The sequence below is a fragment of the Scyliorhinus torazame genome, chromosome 10, assembly GCF_047496885.1.
Source record: "Scyliorhinus torazame isolate Kashiwa2021f chromosome 10, sScyTor2.1, whole genome shotgun sequence".
Classification (NCBI taxonomy): domain Eukaryota; kingdom Metazoa; phylum Chordata; class Chondrichthyes; order Carcharhiniformes; family Scyliorhinidae; genus Scyliorhinus; species Scyliorhinus torazame.
Window position 1 is genome coordinate 32,388,894 of NC_092716.1, and position 12,053 is coordinate 32,400,946.

Sequence of the window (12,053 nt, forward strand, 5' to 3'; positions counted from 1 at the left end):
GCTGATGTACTGCCATTTGAATGTTAATACAAATTGGTTTCAGGTACTTATCAATGTGAAAATGTCATCTAACTTAGGAGCTGGTTGCTGATATGATTCTTGGGCACATTTTAAAGGGACCACCTTCATTTGAGTTTGCACCAGCAGAGTCCAGTGTGATGTCAAGCTGCATTATAAAAGTGCCCACATCTACTCCTCTTTGGGATTTTTACCGCACACTGGTGCTCCAGAACTAGCTGTGCCCTTAGCTAACCTGTTCAATGTAGCTACAACACTGGCATCTACCTGGCAATATGAAACCCCAGAGGCGAGGTGAGAGTGACTGCCCATTGACATTAAGGCAGCATTTGACCAAATGTGGCATCAAGGAGACCTCATAAAATTGAGTCAGTGGGAATCAGGGGGGAAAGTCTCCACTGGTTGGACTTTGAAGTCATGCCTAGCCCAAAGGAAGATGGTTGTGGTCGTTGGAAGTCAACCATCTCAATCTGGAACATTGTTGCAAGTGATCCTCAGGGTTGTGCCCTAGGCCCGATCATCTTCAGCTGTTTCATCATAGACCCTCCTTCCATCATAAAGGTCAGGAGCGAGAATGTTTTCAGTTGACTGCACAATATTCAGCACCATTCACGACTTTTCAGACACAGAAGTAATGTGTGTCCATATGCAGCAAGACCTGGACAACATTCAAATGTGGCCACTTAAGTGCCATGCAATGACCATCTCCAACAAAAGAATTCAACCATTTCCCCAATACAGTCACAGAATCCCTCACGATCAACATCCAGAAACTGAACCAGTCATATAAATACTGCAACTGCAACAGCACTTCAGAGACTGATAATTCTGTGGCGAATAACTCATCTCCTGACTCCCCAAAACCTGTCCACCATCTAGAAGGCTTAAATCACGATGGTGATGTAGTGCTTTCCACTTGCTTGGATAGGTGCAGCTGCAACAACAATCAAGAAGCTTGCACTATCTAGGGCAAAGCAGTCTGACTGCTTGGTATCCCCTCCAACGCCTAAACATCCCCCGCCTCCACCACTGATGCATAGTGGCTGCAATATGTACCATCTAAAAAATGCACTGCAGTAACTCATCAGGTTCCTTCGACAACACATACCAAAACTGTGGCCTCTACCAGCTGAAAGAACAAGTGCAGCAGATGTATGAGAACACGGTCACCTACAGGTTCTCCTTCAAGTCACACACCATCCTGACTTGGAACTAGATCGCTGTTCCTGCACTGTTGCTGGGTGAAAATCCTGGAACATCCTCCCAAATAGCACTGTGGCTGTACATACACGACATGGATTGCAGCTGTTCAAGGAGGCAGCTCACCCGCACCTTCTCCAGGGCAATTAGGCATTGACAATTAAAATAAAATGTTGGCCTAGCCTGCGTGCCACACTGCGTGAATAGAATGAGATCATTATTAACTTATTTTTCAATGCTTTTGATCAGCGCTCCCAATCATTAAGTGATCAGCGAATGGAACTCTACCTGCATATAACCAGACCTCCCCTATTACTGACCACTGTGCAACTTGCAGCAAGGGACCCCTTGTACTAACCCATGTCTACCAACCAGGTATCACACTTAGAGATAAGATGAGACAGGGAGCTGCAGTAAGTATAATTGCAAATTTAGAATTAACACTAGCTAATCACAATCTTTACATTTCAAGAACATTGCAAATGGGTTAAGTCGGAGATGTTCCTCCTGAATAACACAAATATAATATTGCCTGTATTTTTTTCAATCTCCACATTCACAAAAACACCAGATTAGCAATTGGTGACAGATTTAGCGACTGTGCACGATAGGAGAGAAGTCACCCCTCCAGCTCCAACAGCGGTTGGCGAAGTACGGAGACAAGAAAAAAAAGACATGTTGCATTGACACATCTAGGTTGCAACACTTGCAACTCATTCCAAGACATTCCCTCAATGTGACACGTGCAGGTTACAAGGGTGGTCCAGTCACTGTTGACATACGCAGCTGTCGACCAAGTGAGCTACCAAACAAAATGTCTCAGGTGCCACACAGCAAGTCCCGTGTGGCTAGTGTTGACTGACATCCCAGATATTCAAGTGAAAAATGCATGTCTTGTATTAGGTTATTTTTAGAAGCAGGCATCATGCCTGGACTTTGGCGTCCATCTCAAGTTCTGCTGTTTTTCCCAACCATAATGTTTTAGCTGGAATTCAGGTTACACATTGTTATCCAGCATTCTACTTTGAACCTCTGCAATTTTTAGAATGTTATAGATGACGGAAGAAGTGTAAGTTTTACAGCAGAACTGTCATTCCCCGAATGACACAGATGCATGTTACTCAGCCCAACCGGTCCTTGTGTTATGCTCTTGTACCTCCTCCCATCCTTCCTGACTAAATCTGATCAGAATAGCCCTCAATTGATTTCTCCCTTATGGTGATTATCCCTGTGGTAGCGACTTCCACTCACTGGACAAAGACAATTCTTCTGAACTCCCCATTTTATTTCTTGGCGTTTTATATCAATGGCCTCTAGTTTTGAAGTTTCACGTAAATGGAAATTCTCCCACTGTGTTTATTCTATGAAAACCTTTTGCAATTTTAATGACCTCTATTAGGCCTTTCCTTTTCTAGAGAAAAGAGACTCTGCACTTCATCCTTTCCTGACAGGTACAACTTTATGTTTGGAGTCATTCCTCTAGATCTTTTTAATTTAATATGGCAGAACTGTGTACAAGTGCTATGTACAAAATCAGTTTTGATACAACTTTGTCATAAATCTCCACTTTTCAATTTTATCTCTCTAAAAGTGAGCCTCGGTGGTTAGGTTTGTTTTATGGCCTTCCTAACTTGCTTCACTACGTTTTATACATTTGTATATTCTAACTCCAATCCATTCCCCCTGCCTAAGTTTCTTACCTGCAGCTTGACTTCACACAGGACCTGCAACTCTGCTGATGTAAACTCAAAATGGGTGGAAGGTGGTCTCTTCGAAATATGCTCAAGAATCAGATCAGGGTCCAGCTGCCCCGTTAGATGGCATTTTCACATTGATAAGCACCCAAAACCAATTTGTATTAACATTAAATGGCAGTCTCTGAATTGGACATTCTGAATTCTCCCTCAGTGCACCCGAACAGGCACCGCAGTATGGCAACTAGTGGCTTTTCACAGTAATGTCATTGCAGTGTTAATGTACGTCTGCTTGTGACAATAAAGATTATTCTTATTATTTATGCTTCAGAGTCAAGTGTGGTCAGGTCTCTTGCCTATCTATGTTGTATATATTTAAACTGGGCTTGGTGCCTGTGTATTTATTGAGAGACTGAGTTTTGTGTTTTAAATTGAAAGTAATAATTTCTTACTTCTAAAGCCAGTTAAAAAAATGAATACGTTGGCATTTTATTTACTGTCATTTTGGGTGGGTCAAATCCACATTACAGTTTATTGTAATGGAGAGAGTTGTTCGTCCTGGGTCACACAATGTCTGCAAACACAGGAGCAACATATAGCTGCTGGATTAAGAGGCAAGATCCATCCATTTCAAACTCCCCTGTTGCAACTGATTCAATTTGTACATATCATGGAACTCAACATTTTTCTTAAATTAAACTTATTTCCAGCCACTTCAAACAAATATACATTATTTTGATCTATTTAGTGTGTCTATCAAGTGCAATGTATTTACCAGGAGCAGGCAATAAATGAGCTTCTCTTAACCAGGAACAGTATTGATAGTTTATTGGTACCTGGTGTATTATTAATTGCAAAATATTCTCCAAAGACTTACTATCCCAGCTCACTACACAAGGGGGAAAGAAAACCACCAGAAAATAAGAAAATCAAAGGAGTTGAATAAATTAATTAGAACTCCTCCTTCCACCTTCAAATACAAAAGGTGAAAGTTGGGTGGAGGAAGGGCAAAGACTTCAAAATAGGGCAATAAAACTGGATGTTGAATGGCCTTTACCCCGACCCAGAGAACAAACTGTGCAACAAAACAATACATGGATTGGGAGGGGGGGGGGGGGGGGGGTTGGGGGAGAGAAGAGATAAGATGAACTAATGAAATCACAAGCAAATATGGGGAAGGGGGAACCAATAAAATCAACGAAAAATACAGAAGTAACACGGAATCTGGAGTTCCGACACAACCCCATGTGTCTTCAATGTTCTCCCTTAGTTTTGGCAAGCGTGGAGTCCTGGTTTAAAAGATGCAAACATCACGGGGACGATTTCAAGGAAGGAATTCAATTCACATCATGGGTATTTTTAATAAATGCTCACAGAGTTGGAAATGCATTTGTCGATTCCTCTCACCAAATGAAGACAAAGGGGATAGAGAGAGAGAGAGAGAGAGAGAGAGAGAGAGAGGAGAGCGGGGGGAAAGGAGGGAGAGAGGGGGGGAAAAGGGAGGGGACAGAGCGGTAGAAAGGAGGGAGAGAAGGGGGGAAACGAGGTGGAGAATGGGAGGGAAAGGAGGGAGAGAAGGAAGGTGTAGTGATCACTGTCTATGTATATACATGAAAAGGTTAATGTGTAGTCAGTACAGTCAAATGATCACTAGAGGGCAACACTATCATGGGCTTTAGATACAAGCTCAATCTGTTTTCCGCTCTCTTCGGGTGTGTTGTTACCAGAGAACAGAAGTGGAGTTAGCTCAGAGTGCAAGTATAATATTCATAGTTTAATCTAATTCTATCTTGTTTAATTTTATATCTTGTAAAAGTATTAAAGAATCAAACTCACAAGTTAATTGACTAGTTACTCAATTTGTCATCACTTGATGACTTTGAGTATTCATCATCAAAGTTAAGAACATCTCGTCATAAACAAATGAGTAACATATACATGGTACCAGGAAACTAGCTTTAAGAAAGATTACTAGTAAGATTATACAAGAAAATGAGTAAAACCAGTACCGACTATTCAGCTTTCAGATCGTCGACGACCAAATCGACTCAATAGACCACATGCAAGCTCCACGCCAACTAAAAATTACCGGTAATTTAAATTCAAATTGGAAACTCTAAGCGCACGATTTAAACACTGCCTCTGAAGCCATAAGAATAGCATTGCTACTGTCAATGGCAGGTCAGCAAGCTGTTGAAATATAAGGTTGCAAAAAAAAAAAAAAAGGGAACCAATCATAAGCTTTGTTGCAAGCACAGACATGTAATTTCACTGATTTGCAGGATTCACTAATAAGAGATCAAATTGTTTATGGACTTTGTGATGAAAGTTTGAAGGAAGTATTATTAAGACAAAAGGATCTAACGCTTAAAATCGCGATTGAAAAATGTATTTCGCATGAACAAAGCAAGAATCAATATTTAGAATTTTATCACCGGGAAAAGGACACGAACGTCCACCATGAGGTTGAGAGTGTACAAATGGTGTACCAGGCAGCAAAGAAGCACGTTCTGGACGGCAACTATCTTGCACGTGCACACTCCAGCCCAGGACATGCGCAATTCATACAAAATGCGGGACTCGAGAAAGGAAGTCTGCACATGCATGAACGTGCACCACACGTCAAGAGAGATGATGTCATGACATGCTACCATTGTAATAACACCAACGTAAAGGGGAAATGCCCTGCACAAGGAAAAAGATACTTAAAACGATCCAAACTCAATCACTTTGCTTCCCAATGCAAGTCAACAGTGACATATCATTCTCCAACACAAACAACAAAATATCAATGTCCGTAGCATTAATAAGGCAGAGAATCACAAATCTCGGAAAGATTTTTCAGACGAAGAGGATTATTTTTCCTTGGACAAGATTTTCTTCGTAGGAATCATAGACAAAACAGAGGAACTTCAAGCAACGTCAAGAGGATCATGCCATTTAAAAGGAGCTAATAAGTAGTACTACGGTTTGAGATTGTGGACGACCAGAAATCTGCGCTGTTAGGTGCTCAAGCCTGCAAGGACTTGCGGCTTGTTCAAAGCATTTTCATGAATACCAAAGACACATCAAGACTGGACGATGACATCCAGCAATTCTTACTGAATAGCCTAACGTATTTTGAGGTATAGGTACTTTACCGTACCAATATAAAATTTTGCTCAAGAAAGATGCAAAACCCATCATTCATTCGCCTAGGAGGGTACTAGCTCCGTTATACGAAAGGCTGAAATTAGAGTTACAACGCTTAGTCTCAAGGAATCATCTCAAGAGTCACGCAACTGACTGACTGGGTCAGATTGTAGGTCTGCGTTAAGAAACCATTAGGCAATCTCAGAATCTGTATAGATCCCAAGGATCAGAACACTAATATTTGTACGTAACATTACCCTATCCCCAAGCGAGAGGAGATAACTTGTGAGATGGCAAACGCTCGCATTTTTACTAAACTCGACGCTTCGCAAGGTTTATGACAGATGCAACTAGATGATTCAAGTAAATTTTTTTGTACGTTTCTGTTATAACCGAATGCCTTTTGGGATCATCTCTGCTTCCCAAATCTTTCACAGAATAATGGAACAGATGATGGAGGGTATTGAAGGTGTCAAGAGTTTATGTAGATGATATAATCATATGGTAGACTATAGAAGAAGACCACATCGCTCATTTGAGAAAAGGATCCACCAATATGGATTGAAACTCAACCAAAGTGCACGTTTATACTTCTTGGGTGAAACAATATCAGCTCAAGGTATCAGGCCAGATGATAACATTTCTGCGATCTGGAACATGCAGCAGCCAAAAGATAAAAAAGCTGTGCTAAGATTTCTAAGACTCATTAACTTCTTAGGCAAGTTCATATCCAACTTGTCGATGAGGACGTCAGCTCTATGAAACTTAATCAGGAAGATCACAGAATTTGAATGGACTTCACGCCACCAAGAAGAATGGGTGGATCTCAAGCATCAACTGATGACAGCTCCAATTCTTACTTTCTTTGACCCAACCAGAACTACAAAGATCTCCACCGACGCCAGTCAAGATGGAATCGGTGCAGTGTTTCCTCAACAAGATGATCAAGCAGACTGGGTTCCAGTTGCATACGCATCCAGAGCGATGACCGCCACGGAGTGCAGGTGTGCACAAATTCAAAAAGAGCGTCTTGGGCTGATCACAAGCATCACAAAATTTCATGACTATATGTACGGGCTTCCTACGTTTGTCGTAGAGACAGGTAACAGATCACTAATCAATATAATTGAAAAAAACATAAATGACAGAACTCCTCGCCTACAACGCATGATGATGAAGTTGCAGAGCCATGACTTCACACTAGTATATACTCCATGAAAGGACCTCATCATAGCTGACACGCTGTCTAGATCTAGCAACACTGAAAGCTCACCAACTGAGTCCATTGACGATATTGAAGCTTAAATGCAGTTGTGCACGGAAAGTCTTCCGGCATCTGACGAGAAGCTGCAACAAACTCGTCAAGAGATGCAAAAAGGTGCGACCTTGCTCAGAGTAATACATCATCTCCAGGATGGTTGGCCAAAGGGACGGTGTCCGCAGTATCAGAACATACAGACAGAATGGACAGTAGTGGATAGACTGTTGCTCCAGATCGTCATTCCACTAACTCTCAGGTCAGAGATGCTCAGCAAGATTCTCGAGGGACATCTCGAATTTGAGAAATTGGCCTAGTATTAATAAAAAGAGATAACCGACATGATAATGACTTGTGCCACTTGTCAGAAACATCAAGCGGCACAATGTAAGGAGACACTCCAGTCGCATGAGTTAACTACGTCACCGTGGACAAAAAGTAGGCATCGATTTGTTTCACGCTACAGGTCGTGACTATGTTCTCATCATAGACGACTCCTCCAATTTTCCTGAAGTGATGAAACTTCCGGATCTCACTTCCTCGTCAGTAATTAAGGCTTGTAAGGAGACATTGGATTCCACAAACGGTTATGCCTGATAACGGTCCTTGCTTCGCGAGCTGGGAGTGGACAGAATTCTCCAATCTGTGCAATTTTAACCATGTCACCTAGAGTCCACAGTCAAATGGAAAAATTGAGAACAGTGTGCACATTATCAAGCAACTCATAAGTAAGGAGAATGACTCGCAATCCGACATTCACTTGGCTTGGCTTTCTCACAGAGCATCACCACGAAGCTCAAGGCTATCTCGGGCTCAAATGCTTTTCAACCGTGATGCGAGAACAACGTTACCCACACTTCAAATCAGCAATCCGGATCAATCATGTGTACTTTGCAAGATCAAACAACAACGTAACAAACAACGACAGTATTATGATCTACATGCGATTCCTCTAAAACCACTAATGAAGGATGATATTGTTCGACTGCGACATCCAGAAGGAGGATGGTCTAAAACTGCCACAGTAATAAGACAAGCAGCACCACGTTCATACATTGTCAAGTCTGCAGAGGGTGTATTCAACATAATTGGCGACACCTACTAAAAATACAAGTTCCTAACCCGATCTTTCCCACGTTGGATTTACATGAATCACTTATCCAACAGCACTTGAATGTCAACCAACCAACTGACATTGATCAGAAGGCCATTAAAACTTCAACTGCTCCATCTCAACCAAAGAGATCAAGTAGGGGGGGGGGGCCCGAGGGGAGGAGGGGGGGGTGATGCCGAGGGGAGGAGGCGGGGTGATGCCGAGGGGAGGAGGGGGGGTGATGCCGAGGGGAGGAGGGGGGGTGATGCCGAGGGGAGGAGGGGGGGTGATGCCGAGGGGAGGAGGGGGGGTGATGCAGAGGGGAGGAGGGGGGTGATGCCGAGGGGAGGAGGGGGGGGTGATGCCGAGGGGAGGAGGGGGGGGTGATGCCGAGGGGAGGTGATGCCGAGGGGAGGACGGGGGGGTGATGCCGAGGGGAGGGGGGGGGTGATGCCGAGGGGAGGAGGGGGGGTGATGCCGAGGGGAGGAGGGGGGGGTGATGCCGAGGGGAGGAGGGGGGGGTGATGCCGAGGGGAGGAGGGGGGGGTGATGCCGAGGGGAGGAGGGGGGGGTGATGCCGAGGGGAGGAGGGGGGGGTGATGCCGAGGGGAGGAGGGGGGGGTGATGCCGAGGGGAGGAGGGGGGGGTGATGCCGAGGGGAGGGGGGGTGATGCCGAGGGGAGGGGGGGGCGAGAGGAGGGGGGGGCCGAGGGGAGGGGGGGCCGAGGGGAGGGGGGGCCGAGGGGAGGGGCCGAGGGGAGGTAGGGGAGGGGGGGCCGAGGGGAGGGGGGGGCCGAGGGGAGGGGGGGAGGGGGGGCCGAGGGGAGGGAGGGGAGGGGGGGCTGAGGGGAGGGAGGGGTGGGGGGGCCGAGGGGAGGGAGGGGAGGGGGGGGCCGAGGGGAGGGGGGGGCCGAGGGGAGGGGGGGGCCGAGGGGAGGGGGGGCCCGAGGGGAGGGGGGGCCCGAGGGGAGGGGGGGGCCGAGGGGAGGGGGGGGCCGAGGGGAGGGGGGGGGCCGAGGGGAGGGGGGGGGCCGAGGGGAGGGGGGGGGCCGAGGGGAGGGGGGGGGCCGAGGGGAGGGGGGGGGCCGAGGGGAGGGGGGGGGCCGAGGGGAGGGGGGGGCCGAGGGGAGGGGGGGGGCCGAGGGGAGGGGAGGGGGCCGAGGGGAGGGGTGGGGGCCGAGGGGAGGGGTGGGGGCCGAGGGGAGGGGGGGGGCCGAGGGGAGGGGGGGGGCCGAGGGGAGGGGGGGGCCGAGGGGAGGGGGGGGGCCGAGGGGAGGGGGGGGCCGAGGGGAGGGGGGGGCCGAGGGGAGGGGGGGGCCGAGGGGAGGGGGGGGCCGAGGGGAGGGGGGGGCCGAGGGGAGGGGGGGGCCGAGGGGAGGGGGGGGCCGAGGGGAGGGGGGGGCCGAGGGGAGGGGGGGGGCCGAGGGGAGGGGGGGGGCCGAGGGGAGGGGGGGGGCCGAGGGGAGGGGGGGGGCCGAGGGGAGGGGGGGGGCCGAGGGGAGGGGGGGGGGGCCGAGGGGAGGGGGGGGCCGATGGGAGGGGGGGGCCGAGGGGAGGGGGGGGCCGAGGGGAGGGGGGGGGGCCGAGGGGAGGGAGAAAGGACAAAGAAAAGTACAGCACAGGAACAGGTCCTTCGGCCCTCCAAGTCCGCACCGACCATGCTGCCTGTCTAAACTACGACCTTCTACACTTCCTGGGTCCGTATCCCTCTATTCCCATCCTATTCATTTATTTATTAAGATGCCCCTTAAATGTCACTATCGTCCCTACTTCCACTACCTCCTCCGGCAGCGAGTTCCAGACACCCACTGTGTAAAAAAACTTGCCTCGTACATCTACTCTAAACCTTTCCCTTTGCACCTTAAACCTATGCCCCCCCCCCCTCCCCCCCGCCCCCGCCCCGAGTAATTGCCCCCTCTACCCTGGGGAAAAGCCTCTGACTATCCACTCTGTCTATGCCCCTCATAATTGTGTGGACCTCTTATCAAGTCGCCCCTCAACCTCCGCCGTTCCAGTGAGACAAACCGAGTTTATTCAACCGCTCCTCATAGCTAATGCCCTCCATACCAGGCAACATCCTGGCAAATCTCTTCTGCGCCCTCTTTAAAGCCTTCACATCCTTCTGGTAACGTGGCGACCAGAATTGAACACTATACTCCAAGTGTGGCCTAACTAAGGTTCTATACAGCTGCAACATGACTTGCCAATTCTTATACTCAATGCCCCGGCCAATGAAGGCAAGCATGCCGTATGCCTTCTTGACTACCTTCTCCACCTGTGTTGCCCCTTTCAATGACCTGTGGACCTGTACACCTAGATCTCTTTGACTTTCAATACTCGAGGGTTCTACCATTCACTGTATATTCCCTACGTGCATTAGACCTTCCAAAATGCATTACCTCACATTTGTCCGGATTAAACTCCATCTGCCATCTCTCCGCCCAAGTCTCCAGACGATCTAAATCCTGCTGTATCCTCTGACATTCCTCATCGCTATCCGCAATTCCACCAAATGTGTTGTCCGCAAACTTACTAATCAGACGTTACATTTTTCTCCAAATAATTTATATATACTACAAACAGCAAAGGTCCCAGCACTGATCCCAGCAGAACACCACTAGTCACAGCCCTCCAATTAGAAAAGCACCCTTCCATTGCTACTCTCTGCCTTCTGTGGAGAGAGAGAAAGAAAGGAGAGAGGGAGAAAGGAGAGGGAGTGTACAGCGGGGGTTAAACGGTGCGTGTAGCTGAGCCGGCTCCTTACCTGTGATTAAGACGGCCTTTCCCTGGATAGGTAGGAGCCCGGTGCCGGGCAGCGTGCAGTAGCTGAGCACACAGGCCACCGCGAAGATGCTGAGGCCGGAGTAGCCGGGCAGAGCCACGAAGCAGATGGACTCGCCGAGGAAGAGCAGCAGCAGGATGAAGATGGAGCGCACGTCGATCCGCAGCTCTTGCTTCCGCAGCTGGCGGGCCACCGCGCCGCCGAACAGCGCCGTGGTCATGCTGTAGAGGAGCGGGAAGAGCACATCTTGGTGGAGGAGTTCGTTGGCCCGGTCCATGCGCTGCCAGCCCTCGCTCTCCGTCCCGTTCCTCTCCCAAGCCGACAGCCAGCACAAGGTGTGGGGGACGTCCCGCTCCCGCCTTCGCTCCCTCAGTAACACCTCCTCCCGCCGCCCGCCTCTCTCTGATCAACTTCAGCAGCAGGGTGATGGGCTCAGGAGTCTCTCATTCACACTGCAAACACTGGACAGCCTCAATCATCTCCCATCACACTGCAAAGTGAGACAACTGTTTACAGCTGTTTCTTCTGTCACAATAGTTTGCTCACAGTCACATATTGACGCACCACTGGAGAATTGGAAAAGATGCGCGCAGTTGGCAAATTTAAGTTCTGGTGTGAGCTACAGCGTGGGGTCTCAACAGCCAGCTGTGTCTCTCCACTTGCACTTCTGTCCAAGGCTTCAGCAAACACCGAAAGTTTAAAGGATTGGGTTACGAGGGCGGCTTTTGCCTCTGACTCGGCGGGGCGGGGCGGGGGTGAGCACTTACAGGATGATTTTTTTTGGGGGAGAGCACTGACAGGATGATTATGGGAAGGGTGGGGGTTGAGCACTGACAGGATGATTTTTGGGGGGGGGAGAGCACTGGCAGGATGATT

General features: G+C 48.5%; 1 protein-coding gene across 1 annotated transcript in view; it reads right to left on the minus strand.

The window, feature by feature from the left end:
* The window catches only part of hsd17b2 (hydroxysteroid (17-beta) dehydrogenase 2), a 95,013-nt gene extending 83,186 nt beyond the window's left edge, over positions 1-11,827 (minus strand). The window contains exon 1 of the mRNA XM_072517916.1: positions 11,160-11,827. Coding sequence (XP_072374017.1) covers positions 11,160-11,454 — 295 coding nt within the window. The 5' untranslated portion in view covers positions 11,455-11,827. The remainder of the gene's footprint in view (positions 1-11,159) is intronic.
* Positions 11,828-12,053: the final 226 nt, after the last annotated feature.